General features: G+C 41.8%; 1 protein-coding gene across 2 annotated transcripts in view; it reads right to left on the bottom strand.

Moving 5' to 3' along the window:
* Positions 1-17,806, bottom strand: part of bin1b (bridging integrator 1b) — a 29,651-nt gene extending 11,845 nt beyond the window's left edge. The window contains exons 1-3 of one of the 2 annotated variants that reach the window (XM_072377838.1): positions 17,387-17,806; positions 1,032-1,112; positions 894-948 (exon numbers count right to left, since the gene is read on the bottom strand). In XM_072377838.1, the coding sequence (XP_072233939.1) occupies positions 894-948; positions 1,032-1,112; positions 17,387-17,467 (217 nt within the window). In that variant the 5' untranslated portion in view covers positions 17,468-17,806. The remainder of the gene's footprint in view (positions 1-893; positions 949-1,031; positions 1,113-17,386) is intronic. The other variant, XM_072377917.1, reaches the window with a different exon arrangement.
* Positions 17,807-19,282: the final 1,476 nt, after the last annotated feature.

The raw sequence follows: 19,282 nt of genomic DNA on the forward strand, positions 1-19,282 counted from the left end.
GGTGGCGCTCCCTCCAGGTTGAGTCTCTGATGGAGACGGACAGACGGCTTTGTGATAGTTAGCATTCATGGTCTCTCTGTGTTATTGAGTGTCTTTGTGCTGGTGTCAAAGAACAAAAGTTACTTGTTTCAGATATGTGTTATCCAGCTGTGCAGCCTCCTCAGAGGATAAGATAAACAGCTGAGCTGTAACACAAACAGAGTTATCTCCACACCGAAGTGTTCAGCATAAACCTGAGCGCTCACACTTCCATCAGCTGCTGCTGCTCCAGCTGCTGCAACAGCTGCTGCTAAAGCTGCTGCACCAGCTGTTGCCACAGCTGCTGCTACAGCTGCTGCTGCAGCTGCTGCTAAAGCTGCTGCTGCTCCAGCTGCTGCTCCAGCTGCTGCTAAAGCTGCTGCTCCAGCTGTTGCCACAGCTGCTGCTCCAGCTGCTGCTAAAGCTGCTGCTCCAGCTGTTGCCACAGCTGCTGCTCCAGCTGTTGCCACAGCTGCTGCTCCAGCTGCTGCTGCTACAGCTGCTGCTCCAGCTGCTGCTCCAGCTGCTGCTCCAGCTGCTGCTAAAGCTGCTGCTAAAGCTCCAGCTGCTGCTAAAGCTGCTGCTGCAACAGCTGCTGCTAAAGCTGCTGCTCCAGCTGCTGCTGCTACAGCTGCTGCTCCAGCTGTTGCCACAGCTGCTGCTCCAGCTGCTGCTAAAGCTGCTGCTCCAGCTGTTGCCACAGCTGCTGCTCCAGCTGCTGCTGCTACAGCTGCTGCTAAAACTGCTGCTACAGCTGCTACTAAAGCTGCTGCTAAAGCTGCTGCTACAGCTGCTACTAAAGCTGCTGCTAAAGCTGCTGCTCCAGCTGCTGCTGCACTTTGGAACCAACTTCACAATGACACAGGTGCACATACTTTTCACTGCTGTCAGGTAGGTCTTCAGGTCTTTCTGCAGTTTGGTTCCTTCTGCCTGAAACAGCAAACACAGCGAGTGAGGAAGCTGAGCAACAACACCGCAGCGAGGATTCGTGCAACTTCACAAAGGCTGCCGACCATCTGCTTGTTGAAGTTGGCCACCATCTCCTCAAAGGCGGCGTCCCGCGTCTCGTCTGCTTTACCGAGCTTCTGCAAGACCTGCGGGAAGGACCAGAGAAGGGCGTCACCATCACCTCATTTATCCGTCAAATCATCGCCTCATTTATCCGTCAAATCATCGCCTCATTTATCCGTCAAATCATCGCCTCATTTATCCGTCAAATCATCGCCTCATTTATCCGTCAAATCATCGCCTCATTTATCCGTCAAATCATCACCTCATCCACCCATCTGCAGTCACTCCAGATCTGTGTTGTTTACACACAGCTGACTATGAACCGGTTTGAGCATTCAAAATAGGCTTCAGGGTTCAGGTTCGAGTCCATTTGGGTTTGGATCAAGACCAGAGTTTGAAATGTTGTCATTTTACAAGGAACAGGAGCACCAGGGGCCAAGAGTCCGCCCAATCAACCCCCAACAGAACGCTCCTCTGTTTCTTCATCAGGACGAGCTGGAGGTCAGAGGTTAAGGCCTCTGTGACCAGATGACACATATTTCCTGCTTTACCCAAATCTTCACTCGTCTCCCATAATATTCTGTCTCAGATCTGATCCAGTAACTTCTTAAGACGGTTTTTTACGAGTCTAAACTGTTTAAATGAGTTTACAGAGAAAAAAAAAGTGACTCTGTCGCATCTAAAGGGTGCGTCAGAGTCTAAATAAAGCGGAACAACTCCAGAAAATCAGGACGTTTGTGTCTTTTTTACTGTTATTTTCTAACTTTTGTTGACATTTCAAATCTTTTAATATAAATATAGTGTTTTATTGATATTTTCTGCTACATTTTAGTGAGTTTTCAGGGTTTTTTGGTGTCTTGATGCTTCATTTTTATTTCCATCCATCGTAACTAATCATTAAAGTTTTGTGTTATTCTGTGACATTAATAACTATATATTTCTAACATGGTTTTTAGTCCTGATTTGTCTTTTAAACAATCTTTTTAATAGATTCACTTTGTTTCCAGAGCATCTTTATTCATCTTTTTTTTATCTCTTATTTGAAACAACTTTAGATTTTAAACTTTAAACTTAAATATTTTCTGCTTTCTTATTTATCTTTTATATTCTTTTGATCTTATTGTTTTATTTCTTCATTTTTCCAGAATATTGTCTTGTTTAAACTGTTACTTTTTTTTAAAATTAATTTTAACTTTACTTTTTATTTTTTATTAAATCAATTAATTTGAAATTATTCTCCGCACTATATTTTTTTTGTTGTTTTCACATTTATTTTGACAAAATTTCCAATATTATTTCCTTTTGAAGCGTAGTTAATTGAAATTATTTCATCATTTTAGTGTTTTTTTAATACTTTTCAAAGAATTATTTAAATTAAACAGTGAACTTTACATCAGAGGGTTTCTGGTTTGGTTGATTTATTTGATTAGAAAAAGATAAAAGATCAAATTAAAATACATGAGTAGTTTTGTTCAGACATTAGTTCACGTTTGGCCTCCATCTTTCTGATTTTACCTGCAGAAAATGGAGGTGAGGATGGGTCATAGACTGTCTCTTCTGTTGTTGTTAGCTGAATGAGGTCAGCAGCTAATCTGATCAGAAGACTGACTGCGAGCACATGGACGAGCCTCCACCTCCTCCACCTCCACCACCTGCCGTCCTAATCCTCTGATGGACACACAAACCAGTGACAACCCGACGGAGGGAACTTCCCCTCCGCTGCAGCCAGCGTTTGTTCATAACTCCTCACATTCAGATGAGATTTATGGACAAGTTTTACATCTTTACTATCGTTCAGCCGGCAGAAAACTGCTGCTGTTTGAAGGAAATCAGATCCACAGCTATTCCAGGACAACACAACTGTTGTATCAGTCACACAAATGTGCTGTGGTGTGTTCAGGGCACAGTGGGACGTTCTAGCACTATAAAGTCGGTGTAATGAAACTGTAACTGTGTGTGTGTGCTTGCTCTGGGTGAGGACCTGAGAGATTTCAGTGGGATATGAGGACGTCCTCACAAAGACAGAAGAACAAATATGTATCATAGCCATCGGTGTTCAGTTTCAACTCCCCCAAAAATACACCCAGGCAGTTTGTGGGGTATTAAGGGAGACGAGGAGGAGGTCTGCGGGGGTAAAAATAGATGCACACCCTCCTCTAAGCCCCGCCCTCAGCAGTGAGGCATGCTGGGAGTCAGTCCTGGGAAGAAGGGAGGGACAGGTGCTGAAGCCAAGAAGGGAAACTGGAAGGTTTGAGCCAACAGATTTAAAGTTTCCAAAGAAATGCACAAGTTTTTAAACAAAGCCTGAATGGGTTTAGATATCTGACCTTTGACTTGTGTCTGCTGTATTCAATGATCGTTATATTTCCTGAAAACACCTTAAATTATGGGACATGAGCTATATTTCGTCTCAGGGTTTGAATGAACCATCGTTCGCGTTTACTGATAAATCAGCCGAGGAAAACGAATAAACTTGTTCTCAGTCGTCATGGTGATTTGAACCGACTTTAACATCTGAGTTAACGTTACGTTGCTGTTCGGACAAAATACATCATAACAAGTTTATCAGGATTCTTTTTATGGAACGTGTGCTGGTTTAAAGGCTCTTAAACAGTCTATTTTTGCCCTTTTTTACATGTCTTCGTTGGCATGGATGGAAACGTGATGAGGTCAAGGAAAGATGGTGGAGGGATCGATAAGGACTTGCTCTACGGTCCATTTGCCTCAGAAGCTGAAGCTGGAAATCATCCCTAAGTTGACAAAATGCACGTCATCAGCTGCAGATCCAGTAGGATTTGTTCATTCTCAGCTATTAAAGGCAGTCCAGGTTAGTACCGACTCATGAAGCTGTGCACAAAACCAGCAGTAACATGTTCACTGATAAAGGTAAACCAGCAGTAACATGTTCACTGATAAAGGTAAACCAGCAGTAACATGTTCACTGATAAAGGTAAACCAGCAGTAACATGTTCACTGATAAAGGTAAACCAGCAGTAACATGTTCACTGATAAAGGTAAACCAGCAGTAACATGTTCACTAATAAAGGTAAACCAGCAGAAACATGTTCACTGATAAAGGTAAACCAGCAGTAACATGTTCACTAATAAAGGTAAACCAGCAGTAACATGTTCACTAATAAAGGTAAACCAGCAGTAACATGTTCACTGATAAAGGTAAACCAGCAGTAACATGTTCACCGATAAAGGTAAACCAGCAGTAACATGTTCACTAATAAAGGTAAACCAGCAGTAACATGTTCACTGATAAAGGTAAACCAGCAGTAACATGTTCACTAATAAAGGTAAACCAGCAGTAACATGTTCACCGATAAAGGTAAACCAGCAGTAACATGTTCACTGATAAAGGTAAACCAGCAGTAACATGTTCACTGATAAAGGTAAACCAGCAGTAACATGTTCACTAATAAAGGTAAACCAGCAGAAACATGTTCACTGATAAAGGTAAACCAGCAGTAACATGTTCACTAATAAAGGTAAACCAGCAGTAACATGTTCACTGATAAAGGTAAACCAGCAGTAACATGTTCACTAATAAAGGTAAACCAGCAGAAACATGTTCACTGATAAAGGTAAACCAGCAGTAACATGTTCACTAATAAAGGTAAACCAGCAGTAACATGTTCACTGATAAAGGTAAACCAGCAGTAACATGTTCACTAATAAAGGTAAACCAGCAGAAACATGTTCACTGATAAAGGTAAACCAGCAGTAACATGTTCACTAATAAAGGTAAACCAGCAGTAACATGTTCACTGATAAAGGTAAACCAGCAGTAACATGTTCACTAATAAAGGTAAACCAGCAGTAACATGTTCACTGATAAAGGTAAACCAGCAGTAACATGTTCACTGATAAAGGTAAACCAGCAGTAACATGTTCACTGATAAAGGTAAACCAGCAGTAACATGTTCACTAATAAAGGTAAACCAGCAGTAACATGTTCACCGATAAAGGTAAACCAGCAGTAACATGTTCACCGATAAAGGTAAACCAGCAGTAACATGTTCACTAATAAAGGTAAACCAGCAGTAACATGTTCACCGATAAAGGTAAACCAGCAGTAACATGTTCACTGATAAAGGTAAACCAGCAGTAACATGTTCACTAATAAAGGTAAACCAGCAGTAACATGTTCACTGATAAAGGTAAACCAGCAGTAACATGTTCACTGATAAAGGTAAACCAGCAGTAACATGTTCACTGATAAAGGTAAACCAGCAGTAACATGTTCACTGATAAAGGTAAACCAGCAGTAACATGTTCACTGATAAAGGTAAACCAGCAGTAACATGTTCACTAATAAAGGTAAACCAGCAGTAACATGTTCACTGATAAAGGTAAACCAGCAGTAACATGTTCACTGATAAAGGTAAACCAGCAGTAACATGTTCACTGATAAAGGTAAACCAGCAGTAACATGTTCACTGATAAAGGTAAACCAGCAGTAACATGTTCACTGATAAAGGTAAACCAGCAGTAACATGTTCACTAATAAAGGTAAACCAGCAGTAACATGTTCACTGATAAAGGTAAACCAGCAGTAACATGTTCACTGATAAAGGTAAACCAGCAGTAACATGTTCACTGATAAAGGTAAACCAGCAGTAACATGTTCACTAATAAAGGTAAACCAGCAGTAACATGTTCACTGATAAAGGTAAACCAGCAGTAACATGTTCACTGATAAAGGTAAACCAGCAGTAACATGTTCACTGATAAAGGTAAACCAGCAGTAACATGTTCACTGATAAAGGTAAACCAGCAGTAACATGTTCACCGATAAAGATAAACCAGCAGTAACATGTTCACTGATAAAGGTAAACCAGCAGTAACATGTTCACTAATAAAGGTAAACCAGCAGTAACATGTTCACTGGTAAAGGTAAACCAGCAGTAACATGTTCACTGATAAAGGTTAGTTAGGATCATGTGTGCCGCTGATTTGAGAGGACACAAGCTGACAAAAAGAGAAAAACAGCTTGTGCTGCACAGCCATGTTGGTCAGGGCTTCACTGACTGCCAAGTGGGAACTACTGGGAACTTCTGGGAACTACTGGGAACTAGTAGGAACTACTGGGAACTACTGGGAACTACTGGGAACTACTGGGAACTAGTAGGAACTACTGGGAAGTAGTAGGAACTACTGGGGACTACTGGGAACTACTGGGAAGTAGTAGGAACTACTGGAAATGACTGTGAACCACTGGGAACTACTAGGAACTACTGGGAACTTCTGGGAACTACTGGGAACTAGTAGGAACTACTGGGGACTACTGGGAACTTCTGGGAACTACTGGGAACTACTGGGAACTACTGGGAACTACTGGGAACTACTGGGAACTACGAAATCGTACAAATGGAGAGTGTGATTAGTAAAAGTGAGCTGAGGTGGGAGACGTACACAAAGGAGTGATTCTGACCCAAAGCTGGACTGAAGTGAACTCATCAGGCCTCGTACCGTGCTGCTTCCTGCAGGAAGTATAAATCCAAGCAACTCGGGGAAGACTGATTTAAAACTAACTGAACTGCCGCTGACCTTCACTTTGTGGGGTGCAGCTGCAAAGTTTGACATGAAGAAGGGTCACAACTTGCAGTTCTATGCAGTAATGCTGGTATTTCTGTTATTTCTGCACTGTCCCCTCTACTGTTTAACATCGAGTTTCACGGTTCCTACTATCATCTCCAATGATCCAACAACCACACAGTTACTGACCCTGCAACTACGATGCAGCCCAGTTTCACGGCTCAATAATCTATTCTTCCTCATAACTGAGAACCTGTAGCAGCGCTGTAACCCTCTGCTAAAGGATCACACTGGACCTTAAAGCACAAACAGGAGCAGTTTACGGCTTTATTAGACACTAAAGGTGTGTAATGCTCTGAAAACACCTGCAGAGCGAGTAAGAGCTGAGAGTTCCCCCGGGAACAGGGAAATAAACTGTAAAACACAGCACACACGTCCTCTGATATCTGTATTTTGGTATGTTGAGGAAGTTTATACCCCATAATAAGATAAAAAATGAGTTTAAACTCCTATATACTTCTTATTCTGCCGCTGTGGGGCAGGTTGGTTATCTGGTGGCTTTAGAACGGTTGTTACAGGACGGATTCAGGTGGGGCTGAAGGTGTGGTGGTGATGGGGGGGGGGTCCTGCCTCTTTGACTTCCTCACCTCACCGGGTCTCCGGCTGCCTTATAAAGGGCACCTCCCGATCCAAAGTCATCCTGATTCATCTGAGGGGAATTACCCAGCATGTTCTCCATAGCACAGCTGACTGGGTGACATTACATCACTATGGCAACCCCTTTGACACCCAGGAGAGTGGCGGTGTTGTGGTGTCAGCTGGTCCGAATCAAATGATTCCTTTCTTGATGAACAAGCACTATGAAGACAGACCTTAAAGCTGCTCACTCTAATCAGGTTTAGTCACTTTCAGCTCACTAATTACAGCTGTTTGTGGATATAAAGTCATCTCATTGTGCTACTGCTGAAGCAGAAAATATGTCCTCTGGTTTCAGTTGTGCTGTCTTTGCAGGAGTCTTTGTTTTGTGTTTAAACTCCTTTTTTTGTGTCAAATCGTATGTCCTGCAACAGAGGAGACAAACCAGCTACTGTAAGTGGTTGTGTAGCATGGCTAAATGTAGCATGGCTAAATGTAGCATGGCTACACAACGTTGTATTCCTGCTAGCTAAGATCCGACAGGTGTCTCCTGTTTGCCTGAATTAAATGTTCTTATCCAAGTGGAATATAATTCCTGGCGAAAAGCATCATGGTTGCAAATACCAACCCTTAAAAAAGTGCTACAGCCATCCTAATAACAGCTGGAGTTTGAATTGTTGAGCCTGAAAACTGTAGAAACATTTAAAGAGGTGGTTTACAGGACCTGGAGACACCTAGTGGCAAAGTTGCAGAGTGCAATCAGAGGGGAGCAGCTGTAATTAAGCTAGTTGTGGTCGCTAATCATGAGAAAAACCTGGGGGAAGATTATGCAAACGAAGCCAGTCTCTTTCACCAAGAAAAAGCTTTTTTTTGTGTGTGAAATAATGGACTTTTTCTCATTTTAAAGCCTAATTGTGGAACAAAATAAACCAAATAGTTTAGCTTTAATAAAAAACTAAGATGGAGTCACATCTTATGATGAAAGACTTTTTATGAGCGCCATAAAACCTACAAAGGCAGGTCAACCCGAGCACGCTCAGAGCAGCTTTCTGTCCTCTCCTTTTAGCATTTGTGGGTATGTTTAGATTTTTGTGATATTTTCAACAACCTCCTGTGAAGCTGACGGTGTGGAGCTGGCTGGGTTGAGGGGTGGAGGGCAGCCTGCCAGCAGACAGACAGCTGAAGCCAGCGACACCCCCTCCTTCTGCACCTCAGCTGGCCTTCGGAGGGAAGATGATACTCTGACCTTCCTCTTTTTACTCCCAGAGCCACAAGCCTGTCAGACTGGCCACAGCACGACTCTGCTCTGGGTTTCATCTCATCCATTCAGCTGCTTTTATAAAGATCTAAAGTGTAAAAGAAATCCTGGAGTTGGTCCTGGAGTTCAAGGCTTCCACACACATTTCAGTGTCTATTTTGGTAACACAACTGTAAGCTAACCTCCTAGCAACTTAAATTCCTGAAACATGTGCTGTGAATCACAGAATATTTGGGTGAATCTCTGTATACTCGAGATATAAATGGACAATTTGAAGTTTTAAGGAAGCAAAAAGACTAATTAGAAGAAATTTCCTTGAATATTTCAGTGAAAGACCTAATATTCTTCTTGAGATCCTCTTCCTTTATGTGTAATTTATGGAGTATATTTGTTAGAAAGCCCTTATCTTTGGGTTTCACATTGATCTAAGCAACCGTTTTAATACTTTAATACAAAACAAACAACTATACCTGGATTCTTTATCTTATTTTAACAAAGTCACATTTGAAAATCATCACTGTTTTTGCTAAATTGTTATGAATACTGATGACTGCTTTATGAATTAATGATCAAATACATAATTTCCCTAAACCCAACCCTGATTAACCCTAATAAACCTCAGTCTATAATACTCTTATGCTCAGGTTTTCTGGTAAATAGCCACAGATGTGGATTTGTTCTTCTCATCATCAGCGGTCTTTGACGAGCCAAATCAAGTCACCTTTAATCATATTTAAAAGGGCTTAAAGGAATAAAAATTCATCAAATAAAGCAACAACAAATACGTCAGAAACATAACAGTAAAATCTACTTTCAAAAGAAAAGCAGAGAAGAAGAGCAGCCACTGAAAAAGCTCCTCCACAAAAAGCCAGCGCTGAATATTCCCGTGAAGGTGATCCTCGTTCACACAAACATTCACTTTGTTCCCATAATCCAACAAGTTTAATGAAAACCCTTTTTCCAGTTCTAGGGAAATCTTAACAGACTGAACTGATAACGTTCGGCATCATTCTCTCTTCTGACAGATTCTGAACCTCTTTAACTGAGTTCTGAAAGTCGGCAGAAGAAGGAGATTCATCAAGTTTCCTTTGCATCCGAACTGCTCCTAAACAATCTGTAAAACACTGGGAACAGCGGCAGCTTAAAGGTCAGAATCCCCCTGATCAGGGGATTTCAGATCCCTCAGCTATTAGACAGATTGGCTTAATCTGAATCCACGTATTCATTCCTCTGGACCCAAAATTAACTTTAAATTCAGCACCATTAATATGGGCTCAGACAAGCAGCAGCTGGTTCTCCAAAGATGATATTCCTTTTTTCACGGTATGCGATACAACCGATAAAAAGAGGCCCAGCTGTTATACTCCCATTGCTCAGATGTGCTCCTTTCACAGAAGTGACAAAATGCTGAGTCATGCTGTGGGATGGAAAAAGGCCTTTTATCTGGTTAGGGCTCTGGACTGTCCTAAACTATACCTAAAACCCATTAAACATATAGTCACATTGGCTTCAGCTCCCTTAAACTACTGTATTCTCCGCACTATAAGGCTCACCTGATAATAAGGCGCACCTGATAATAAGGCTCACCTGATTATAAGGCTCACCTGATTATAAGGCTCACCTGATTATAAGGCTCATCTGATTATAAGGCTCACCTGATTATAAGGATCACCTGATTATAAGGCTCACCTGATTCTAAGGCTCACCTGATTATAAGGCTCACCCGATTATAAGGATCACCTGATTATAAGGCTCACCTGATTATAAGGCGCACCTGATTATAAGGATCACCTGATTATAAGGCTCATCTGATTATAAGGCTCATCTGATTATAAGGCTCATCTGATTATAAGGCTCATCTGATTATAAGGCGCACCTGATTATAAGGCTCAACTGATTATAAGGCTCACCTGATTATAAGGCTCACCCGATTATAAGGCTCACCCGATTATAAGGATCACCTGATTATAAGGCTCACCTGATTATAAGGCGCACCTGATTATAAGGATCACCTGATTATAAGGCTCATCTGATTATAAGGCTCATCTGATTATAAGGCTCACCTGATTATAAGGCTCACCTGATTATAAGGCTCACCTGATTATAAGGCTCACCTGATTATAAGGCTCAACTGATCATAAGGTGCACCTGATTATAAGGCTCACCTGATTATAAGGCGCACCTGATTATAAGGTGCACCTGATTATAAGGCTCACCTGATTATAAGGCGCACCTGATTATAAGGTGCACCTGATTATAAGGTGCACCTGATTATAAGGCTCACCTGATTATAAGGCGCACCTGATTATAAGGCGCACCTGATTATAAGGCTCACCTGATTATAAGGCTCATCTGATTATAAGGCTCACCTGATTATAAGGCTTACCTAATTATAAGGCTCAACTGATCATAAGGTGCACCTGATTATAAGGCTCACCTGATTATAAGGCGCACCTGATTATAAGGTGCACCTGATTATAAGGCGCACCTGATTATAAGGCGCACCTGATTATAAGGCTTACCTAATTATAAGGCTCAACTGATCATAAGGTGCACCTGATTATAAGGCTCACCTGATTATAAGGCGCACCTGATTATAAGGCGCACCTGATTATAAGGCTCACCTGATTATAAGGCTCATCTGATTATAAGTCTCACCTGATTATAAGGCTTACCTAATTATAAGGCTCAACTGATCATAAGGTGCACCTGATTATAAGGCGCACCTGATTATAAGGCGCACCTGATTATAAGGTGCACCTGATTATAAGGCGCACCTGATTATAAGGCTCATCTGATTATAAGGCTCATCTGATTATAAGGCGCACCTGATTATAAGGCTCATCTGATTATAAGGCTCACCTGATTATAAGGCTTACCTAATTATAAGGCTCATCTGATTATAAGGCGCACCTGATTATAAGGCTCATCTGATTATAAGGCGCACCTGATTATAAGGCTCACCTGATTATAAGGATCACCTGATTATAAGGCTCACCTGATTCTAAGGCTCACCTGATTATAAGGCTCACCCGATTATAAGGCTCACCCGATTATAAGGATCACCTGATTATAAGGCTCACCCGATTATAAGGATCACCTGATTATAAGGCTCACCTGATTATAAGGCGCACCTGATTATAAGGATCACCTGATTATAAGGCTCATCTGATTATAAGGCTCATCTGATTATAAGGCTCATCTGATTATAAGGCTCATCTGATTATAAGGCGCACCTGATTATAAGGCTCAACTGATTATAAGGCTCACCTGATTATAAGGCTCACCCGATTATAAGGCTCACCCGATTATAAGGATCACCTGATTATAAGGCTCACCTGATTATAAGGCGCACCTGATTATAAGGATCACCTGATTATAAGGCTCATCTGATTATAAGGCTCATCTGATTATAAGGCTCACCTGATTATAAGGCTCACCTGATTATAAGGCTCACCTGATTATAAGGCTCACCTGATTATAAGGCTCAACTGATCATAAGGTGCACCTGATTATAAGGCTCACCTGATTATAAGGCGCACCTGATTATAAGGTGCACCTGATTATAAGGCTCACCTGATTATAAGGCGCACCTGATTATAAGGTGCACCTGATTATAAGGTGCACCTGATTATAAGGCTCACCTGATTATAAGGCGCACCTGATTATAAGGCGCACCTGATTATAAGGCTCACCTGATTATAAGGCTCATCTGATTATAAGGCTCACCTGATTATAAGGCTTACCTAATTATAAGGCTCAACTGATCATAAGGTGCACCTGATTATAAGGCTCACCTGATTATAAGGCGCACCTGATTATAAGGTGCACCTGATTATAAGGCGCACCTGATTATAAGGCGCACCTGATTATAAGGCTTACCTAATTATAAGGCTCAACTGATCATAAGGTGCACCTGATTATAAGGCTCACCTGATTATAAGGCGCACCTGATTATAAGGCGCACCTGATTATAAGGCTCACCTGATTATAAGGCTCATCTGATTATAAGTCTCACCTGATTATAAGGCTTACCTAATTATAAGGCTCAACTGATCATAAGGTGCACCTGATTATAAGGCGCACCTGATTATAAGGCGCACCTGATTATAAGGTGCACCTGATTATAAGGCGCACCTGATTATAAGGCTCATCTGATTATAAGGCTCATCTGATTATAAGGCGCACCTGATTATAAGGCTCATCTGATTATAAGGCTCACCTGATTATAAGGCTTACCTAATTATAAGGCTCATCTGATTATAAGGCGCACCTGATTATAAGGCTCATCTGATTATAAGGCGCACCTGATTATAAGGCTCACCTGATTATAAGGCTCATCTGATTATAAGGCTCACCTGATTATAAGGCTTACCTAATTATAAGGCTCATCTGATTATAAGGCGCACCTGATTATAAGGCGCACCTGATTATAAGGCGCACCTGATTATAAGGCTCACCTGATTATAAGGCTCACCTGATTATAAGGCTCATCTGATTATAAGGCTCACCTGATTATAAGGCTTACCTTATTATAAGGCTCAACTGATCATAAGGTGCACCTGATTATAAGGCTCACCTGATTATAAGGCGCACCTGATTATAAGGCGCACCTGATTATAAGGCGCACCTGATTATAAGGCTTACCTAATTATAAGGCTCAACTGATCATAAGGTGCACCTGATTATAAGGCTCACCTGATTATAAGGCGCACCTGATTATAAGGCGCACCTGATTATAAGGCTCACCTGATTATAAGGCTCATCTGATTATAAGTCTCACCTGATTATAAGGCTTACCTAATTATAAGGCTCAACTGATCATAAGGTGCACCTGATTATAAGGCGCACCTGATTATAAGGCGCACCTGATTATAAGGTGCACCTGATTATAAGGCGCACCTGATTATAAGGCTCATCTGATTATAAGGCTCATCTGATTATAAGGCGCACCTGATTATAAGGCTCATCTGATTATAAGGCTCACCTGATTATAAGGCTTACCTAATTATAAGGCTCATCTGATTATAAGGCGCACCTGATTATAAGGCGCACCTGATTATAAGGCGCACCTGATTATAAGGCTCACCTGATTATAAGGCTCAACTGATCATAAGGTGCACCTGATTATAAGGCTCACCTGATTATAAGGCTTACCTAATTATAAGGCTCATCTGATTATAAGGCGCACCTGATTATAAGGCGCACCTGATTATAAGGCGCACCTGATTATAAGGCTCACCTGATTATAAGGCTCACCTGATTATAAGGCTCATCTGATTATAAGGCTCACCTGATTATAAGGCTTACCTAATTATAAGGCTCAACTGATCATAAGGTGCACCTGATTATAAGGCTCACCTGATTATAAGGCGCACCTGATTATAAGGCGCACCTGATTATAAGGCGCACCTGATTATAAGGCTTACCTAATTATAAGGCTCAACTGATCATAAGGTGCACCTGATTATAAGGCTCACCTGATTATAAGGCGCACCTGATTATAAGGCGCACCTGATTATAAGGCTCACCTGATTATAAGGCTCATCTGATTATAAGTCTCACCTGATTATAAGGCTTACCTAATTATAAGGCTCAACTGATCATAAGGTGCACCTGATTATAAGGCGCACCTGATTATAAGGCGCACCTGATTATAAGGTGCACCTGATTATAAGGCGCACCTGATTATAAGGCTCATCTGATTATAAGGCTCATCTGATTATAAGGCGCACCTGATTATAAGGCTCATCTGATTATAAGGCTCACCTGATTATAAGGCTTACCTAATTATAAGGCTCATCTGATTATAAGGCGCACCTGATTATAAGGCGCACCTGATTATAAGGCGCACCTGATTATAAGGCTCACCTGATTATAAGGCTCAACTGATCATAAGGTGCACCTGATTATAAGGCTCACCTGATTATAAGGCGCACCTGATTATAAGGCGCACCTAATTATAAGGCGCACCTGATTATAAGGCTCACCTGATTATAAGGCGCACCTGATTATAAGGCGCACCTAATTATAAGGTGCACCTGATTATAAGGCGCACCTGATTATAAGGCGCACCTGATTATAAGGCTCACCTGATTATAAGGCGCACCTGATTATAAGGCGCACCTAATTATAAGGTGCACCTGATTATAAGGCTCACCTGATTATAAGGCGCACCTGATTATAAGGCGCACCTAATTATAAGGCGCACCTGATTATAAGGCGCACCTGATTATAAGGCTCACCTGATTATAAGGCTCAACTGATCATAAGGTGCACCTGATTATAAGGCTCACCTGATTATAAGGCTTACCTAATTATAAGGCTCATCTGATTATAAGGCGCACCTGATTATAAGGCGCACCTGATTATAAGGCGCACCTGATTATAAGGCTCACCTGATAATAAGGCGCACCTGATTATAAGGCGCATCTGATTATAAGGCGCACCTGATTATAAGGCGCACCTGATTATAAGGCGCATCTGATTATAAGGCGCACCTGATTATAAGGCGCACCTGATTATAAGGCTCACCTGATTATAAGGCGCACCTGATTATAAGGCGCACCTAATTATAAGGTGCACCTGATTATAAGGCTCACCTGATTATAAGGCGCACCTGATTATAAGGCGCACCTAATTATAAGGCGCACCTGATTATAAGGCGCACCTGATTATAAGGCTCACCTGATTATAAGGCTCAACTGATCATAAGGTGCACCTGATTATAAGGCTCACCTGATTATAAGGCGCACCTGATTATAAGGCGCACCTAATTATAAGGTGCACCTGATTATAAGGCTCACCTGATCATAAGGCTCACATGATAATAAGGCGCATGCTAAAACATGGTCGTTTTTACACTTTATAAACTTATAAACTGCACATCGGTCTGCTTCACCCATCTCAGACTGAAGAACAGACTCTCACTGGGACATGAGCAGAAGCTTTAATGATGACACGATTCAATCGCTGAGTACCAGCTCCATACAATCTTCACCCCATTCAGAGTGAATGGCTCGGATCCGCCTGGATTCACACCGAACGCAAAGCGAGCGACGGAAGTGGCCAGTTTCCATTAATTTCCAATGTACAGAGCGAAGAGGCGGCTAAAGTGAACGTGGCGGTGAGCGGCGAGAAAGGAGAGCGGTGAGTGATGCAGAGGGGGCTTAATGCCCCGATGAATGCTCGGTGGTAAATTCAAAATGGCGGTATCCATGACACACATAAAGCGCACCGGATTATATGGTGCACGGCCGATTTTTGTGAAAATTTAAGGCTTTTAAGAGCCATTTCAACTGGATGGCGTCCAAACTGTTTGAACTGTTTGAATGGGGACTGTAGTGGTTTGATTGCCACCCTTCATGTGGGAAATCTGGGTTCAAATCCCCTGCATGAAAGGTACTGTCTCCAGTAGGGGTCCTTAGGCAAGACCCCCCCCCCCCCCTTACCCTATCTGCCTATCTGTAAGTCGCTTTGGATAAAAGCATAAACATAATCTATTGAAACGACTACTTACAGATATAAATCCTTAAGTGGAAGCTTTCTGAAACTCTGACAAAAGGAGCAGCAGATATTCACTTCTAAGTGGAAGAAAAAGCAGAAGCGAGAACAGGAGTAAGTGGTGAAAACTCTCTGTGCTGACGGAGTGACAGCACTCCTGGTGTGGCACCGAGGTGATTAGAGGGTAAAACCTCAGCAGGCTTAAGCAAGAAGAGTGATTAGTACGGACAATAATAACTCAGAGCCAAACACAGACCGATCTGGTTTCTTTTGGCCACTTTTAGGCCATTTTCTCCCCTGAACTCCTCTGAAAACATAAAAAAAATCCACCAAACTGGACAAGAATTCCACTCTCAATAACTTCCATTAGTTCAGGCATATCGCCTTAAACCCAAAGCACCTCCAGACTTCTGACTGCTACAGTGTCAAAGACCTTATTTCTTATTGAAGCACATGACTTTTCCCTTAGTTTCCACCACAACCGTGAGGAGCTTGTGCAACAAAAGGGCCTGTGGCCATAACCCTAACCTCCACAGGTCTAAAAGAGTTTCTATTACGTATTCCTAAAACAATCTATTAAAGGTACAGTATTTAAACTTAGAACAATGACTGAAGTTAAGGCTAAAATGGTGAAAAGCACCACTGAATTTCCCTGTAAACCACCTACAAACTACACATAAAACACTTCAGAGTTATTCCTTAAAATCCCCTTAAACAGGCCCTCGACCTGTTAAAGTATCTTAATACACGTGTCAAGTCTAGGATTTGAAAGTTATCCCCAAAACAAAAGCCATGACCCCCGAAACCAAACAAAAACAACAAGTTTCTACTTCAAATTAAACTTTAATTAATGGCTTCTTTGACCCCCCTTCAAAACTCCCCAAATGATCCTGAAAGGTACATAAAGGTGAAATAAGGGAGAGAACAACAAAGGAACCACATGACTCCTTTAATTTGCCTTAATGACCTATTTTGAGCAAAATGTTGGCTGAATTTAACATTAAACTGTACAGAAAATACCTTGAACAATGTCTCACTGCATTACATTTCTTAAATGAAAAGACTGGTATAAGTTTAAGGTACTTTAAGGTTTAAAGCAGCTCCAAAGCGGTCCAAAAACCATGGAAAATATCTCTGAGTTTAGACTTAAAGACACTGGATATTGGTCAAAAACCTCAACAGTCAGTCAGGTTTTTCAGAGGATTTTGTTGTATATTTCAACCCTTAAATCGGAACTCAGGGTTTATTTGTTCAGCTTCGTGTTGACACGCTTCTGGATGAAGAGGAGGACACTTTATTTCACATTGTGCTGTGACAGCCTCAGCTTCTACAGCCAAGTTAAAAGCACAAGTGCAGCTATCGGACGATACAAAGTGAAGGGCTCCAGTTTCACAGCAGAACACGCGAGCCTCCTACCTTTTCCTGCGCCCTGGTAAGTCTCTTCTGAACATTGATGGCCAGTTTCCCGGCGGTGACCCCTTTCCCCATCTCGGCCATGTCGCGCGGCGTGGAGGGCTCCCCAGTGAGGCGGTGTCAGGACCGGTGAAGAAGAGGAAAAGAAGAGGGACGAGGAGAGGCACAGGAAGAAATGTCGCTGAGGGATACAGACGGTGCGTAAAACCACTCCGGTGCGCGACCTGGCTCGCTGCGCGTAACTCTAATCCCGTTGACAGCTCCTTAAAGGCGCAATGCGTAATTTAATCCGGGTTAAGTGTGTGAGACGAAAAAGCGACAATAAGATGGTGGATTTCGGTGAACGGAGGAGAGCGACAGACTCAGATGTCCTCCCGTTATCGACTCTTTATGTTAATTGACGCAAACTTGCGCTCAATATGGAGAGATATTGGGTTTCCCCTCACTCATCTTCTTAAAGGGGCAGTGGGTTGTTATTATTAGCCGACAGCTGTTGCATTCATGCAACTGGTGCGCTACTGTCTTCACGCGCAGCCTTATTTATGCGCATAGCACCCTTTTGCTGTCAGATGTGAGGGCTAAATCAGTCCTGAATCCAGTCAGCGACACACAGAGCAGCGCTCACCTGCTCTCACCACGCAACAGCAGCAGGTGTCAGTAAAGGCTCGTGCACGGCAGGTAAAAATCCACCTTCATCATGTGACACACCTGACCTGTTTGAAAGAGGCGCAGCGCAGTGACGCACTCCGGGGGAGCCTCCAGCTGCGTCATGCAGACGTTTGGGTTGTTGTTTTATGTCACTTTGTGATTATTTTCTGTCTTTGGGTTCTCAGTTGGGTCATCACTTGTGTTTTTGATGATTTACTTCTCGTTGTGGTCATTTTGCTTAATTTTGTCACTTTAAACTTTTGGTGAATTCGTCTCTTTGAAGTCATTTAGCGTCACTAGCTTTTTAAAAAAAATCCTTCTTTGTGGCCAGTTTGCGTTATTCTGCCAATTTTTGCAGTCAAATCGAGTGATTTGGTCTCTTTTTGATCTCTTTGTAGGTATTTCATGTCATTGAAACTCACTTTGTGGTCATTTGTCCACTCTTTGTAGGTATTTCCTGTCATTGAAACTCACTTTGTGGTCATTTGTCCACTCTTTGTAGGTATTTCATGACATTGAAACTCACTTTGTGGTCATTTGTCCACTCTTTGTAGGTATTTCATGTCATTGAAACTCACTTTGTGGTCATTTGTCCACTCTTTGTAGGTATTTCATGTCATTGAAACTCACTTTGTGGTCATTTGTCCACTCTTTGTAGGTATTTCATGTCACTGAAACTCACTTTGTGGTCATTTGTCCACTCTTTGTAGGTATTTCATGTCATTGAAACTCACTTTGTGGTCATTTGTCCACTCTTTGTAGGTATTTCATGTCACTGAAACTCACTTTGTGGTCATTTGTCCACTCTTTGTAGGTATTTCCTGTCATTGAAACTCACTTTGTGGTCATTTGTCCACTCTTTGTAGGTATTTCCTGTCATTGAAACTCACTTTGTGGTCATTTGTTCACTCTTTGTAGGTATTTCCTGTCATTGAAACTCACTTTGTGGTCATTTGTCCACTCTTTGTAGGTATTTCATGCCATTGAAACTCACTTTGTGGTCTTTTGTCCACTCTTTGTAGGTATTTCATGTCATTGAAACTCACTTTGTGGTCATTTGTCCACTCTTTGTAGGTATTTCATGTCATTGAAACTCACTTTGTGGTCATTTATCCACTCTTTGTAGGTATTTCATGTCATTGAAACTCACTTTGTGGTCATTTGTCCACTCTTTGTAGGTATTTCATGTCATTGAAACTCACTTTGTGGTCATTTGTCCACTCTTTGTAGGTATTTCATGTCATTGAAACT

Source organism: Leuresthes tenuis, unplaced genomic scaffold (assembly GCF_036924035.1).
Source record: "Leuresthes tenuis unplaced genomic scaffold, fLeuTen1.0.hap1 SCAF_1, whole genome shotgun sequence".
Classification (NCBI taxonomy): domain Eukaryota; kingdom Metazoa; phylum Chordata; class Actinopteri; order Atheriniformes; family Atherinopsidae; genus Leuresthes; species Leuresthes tenuis.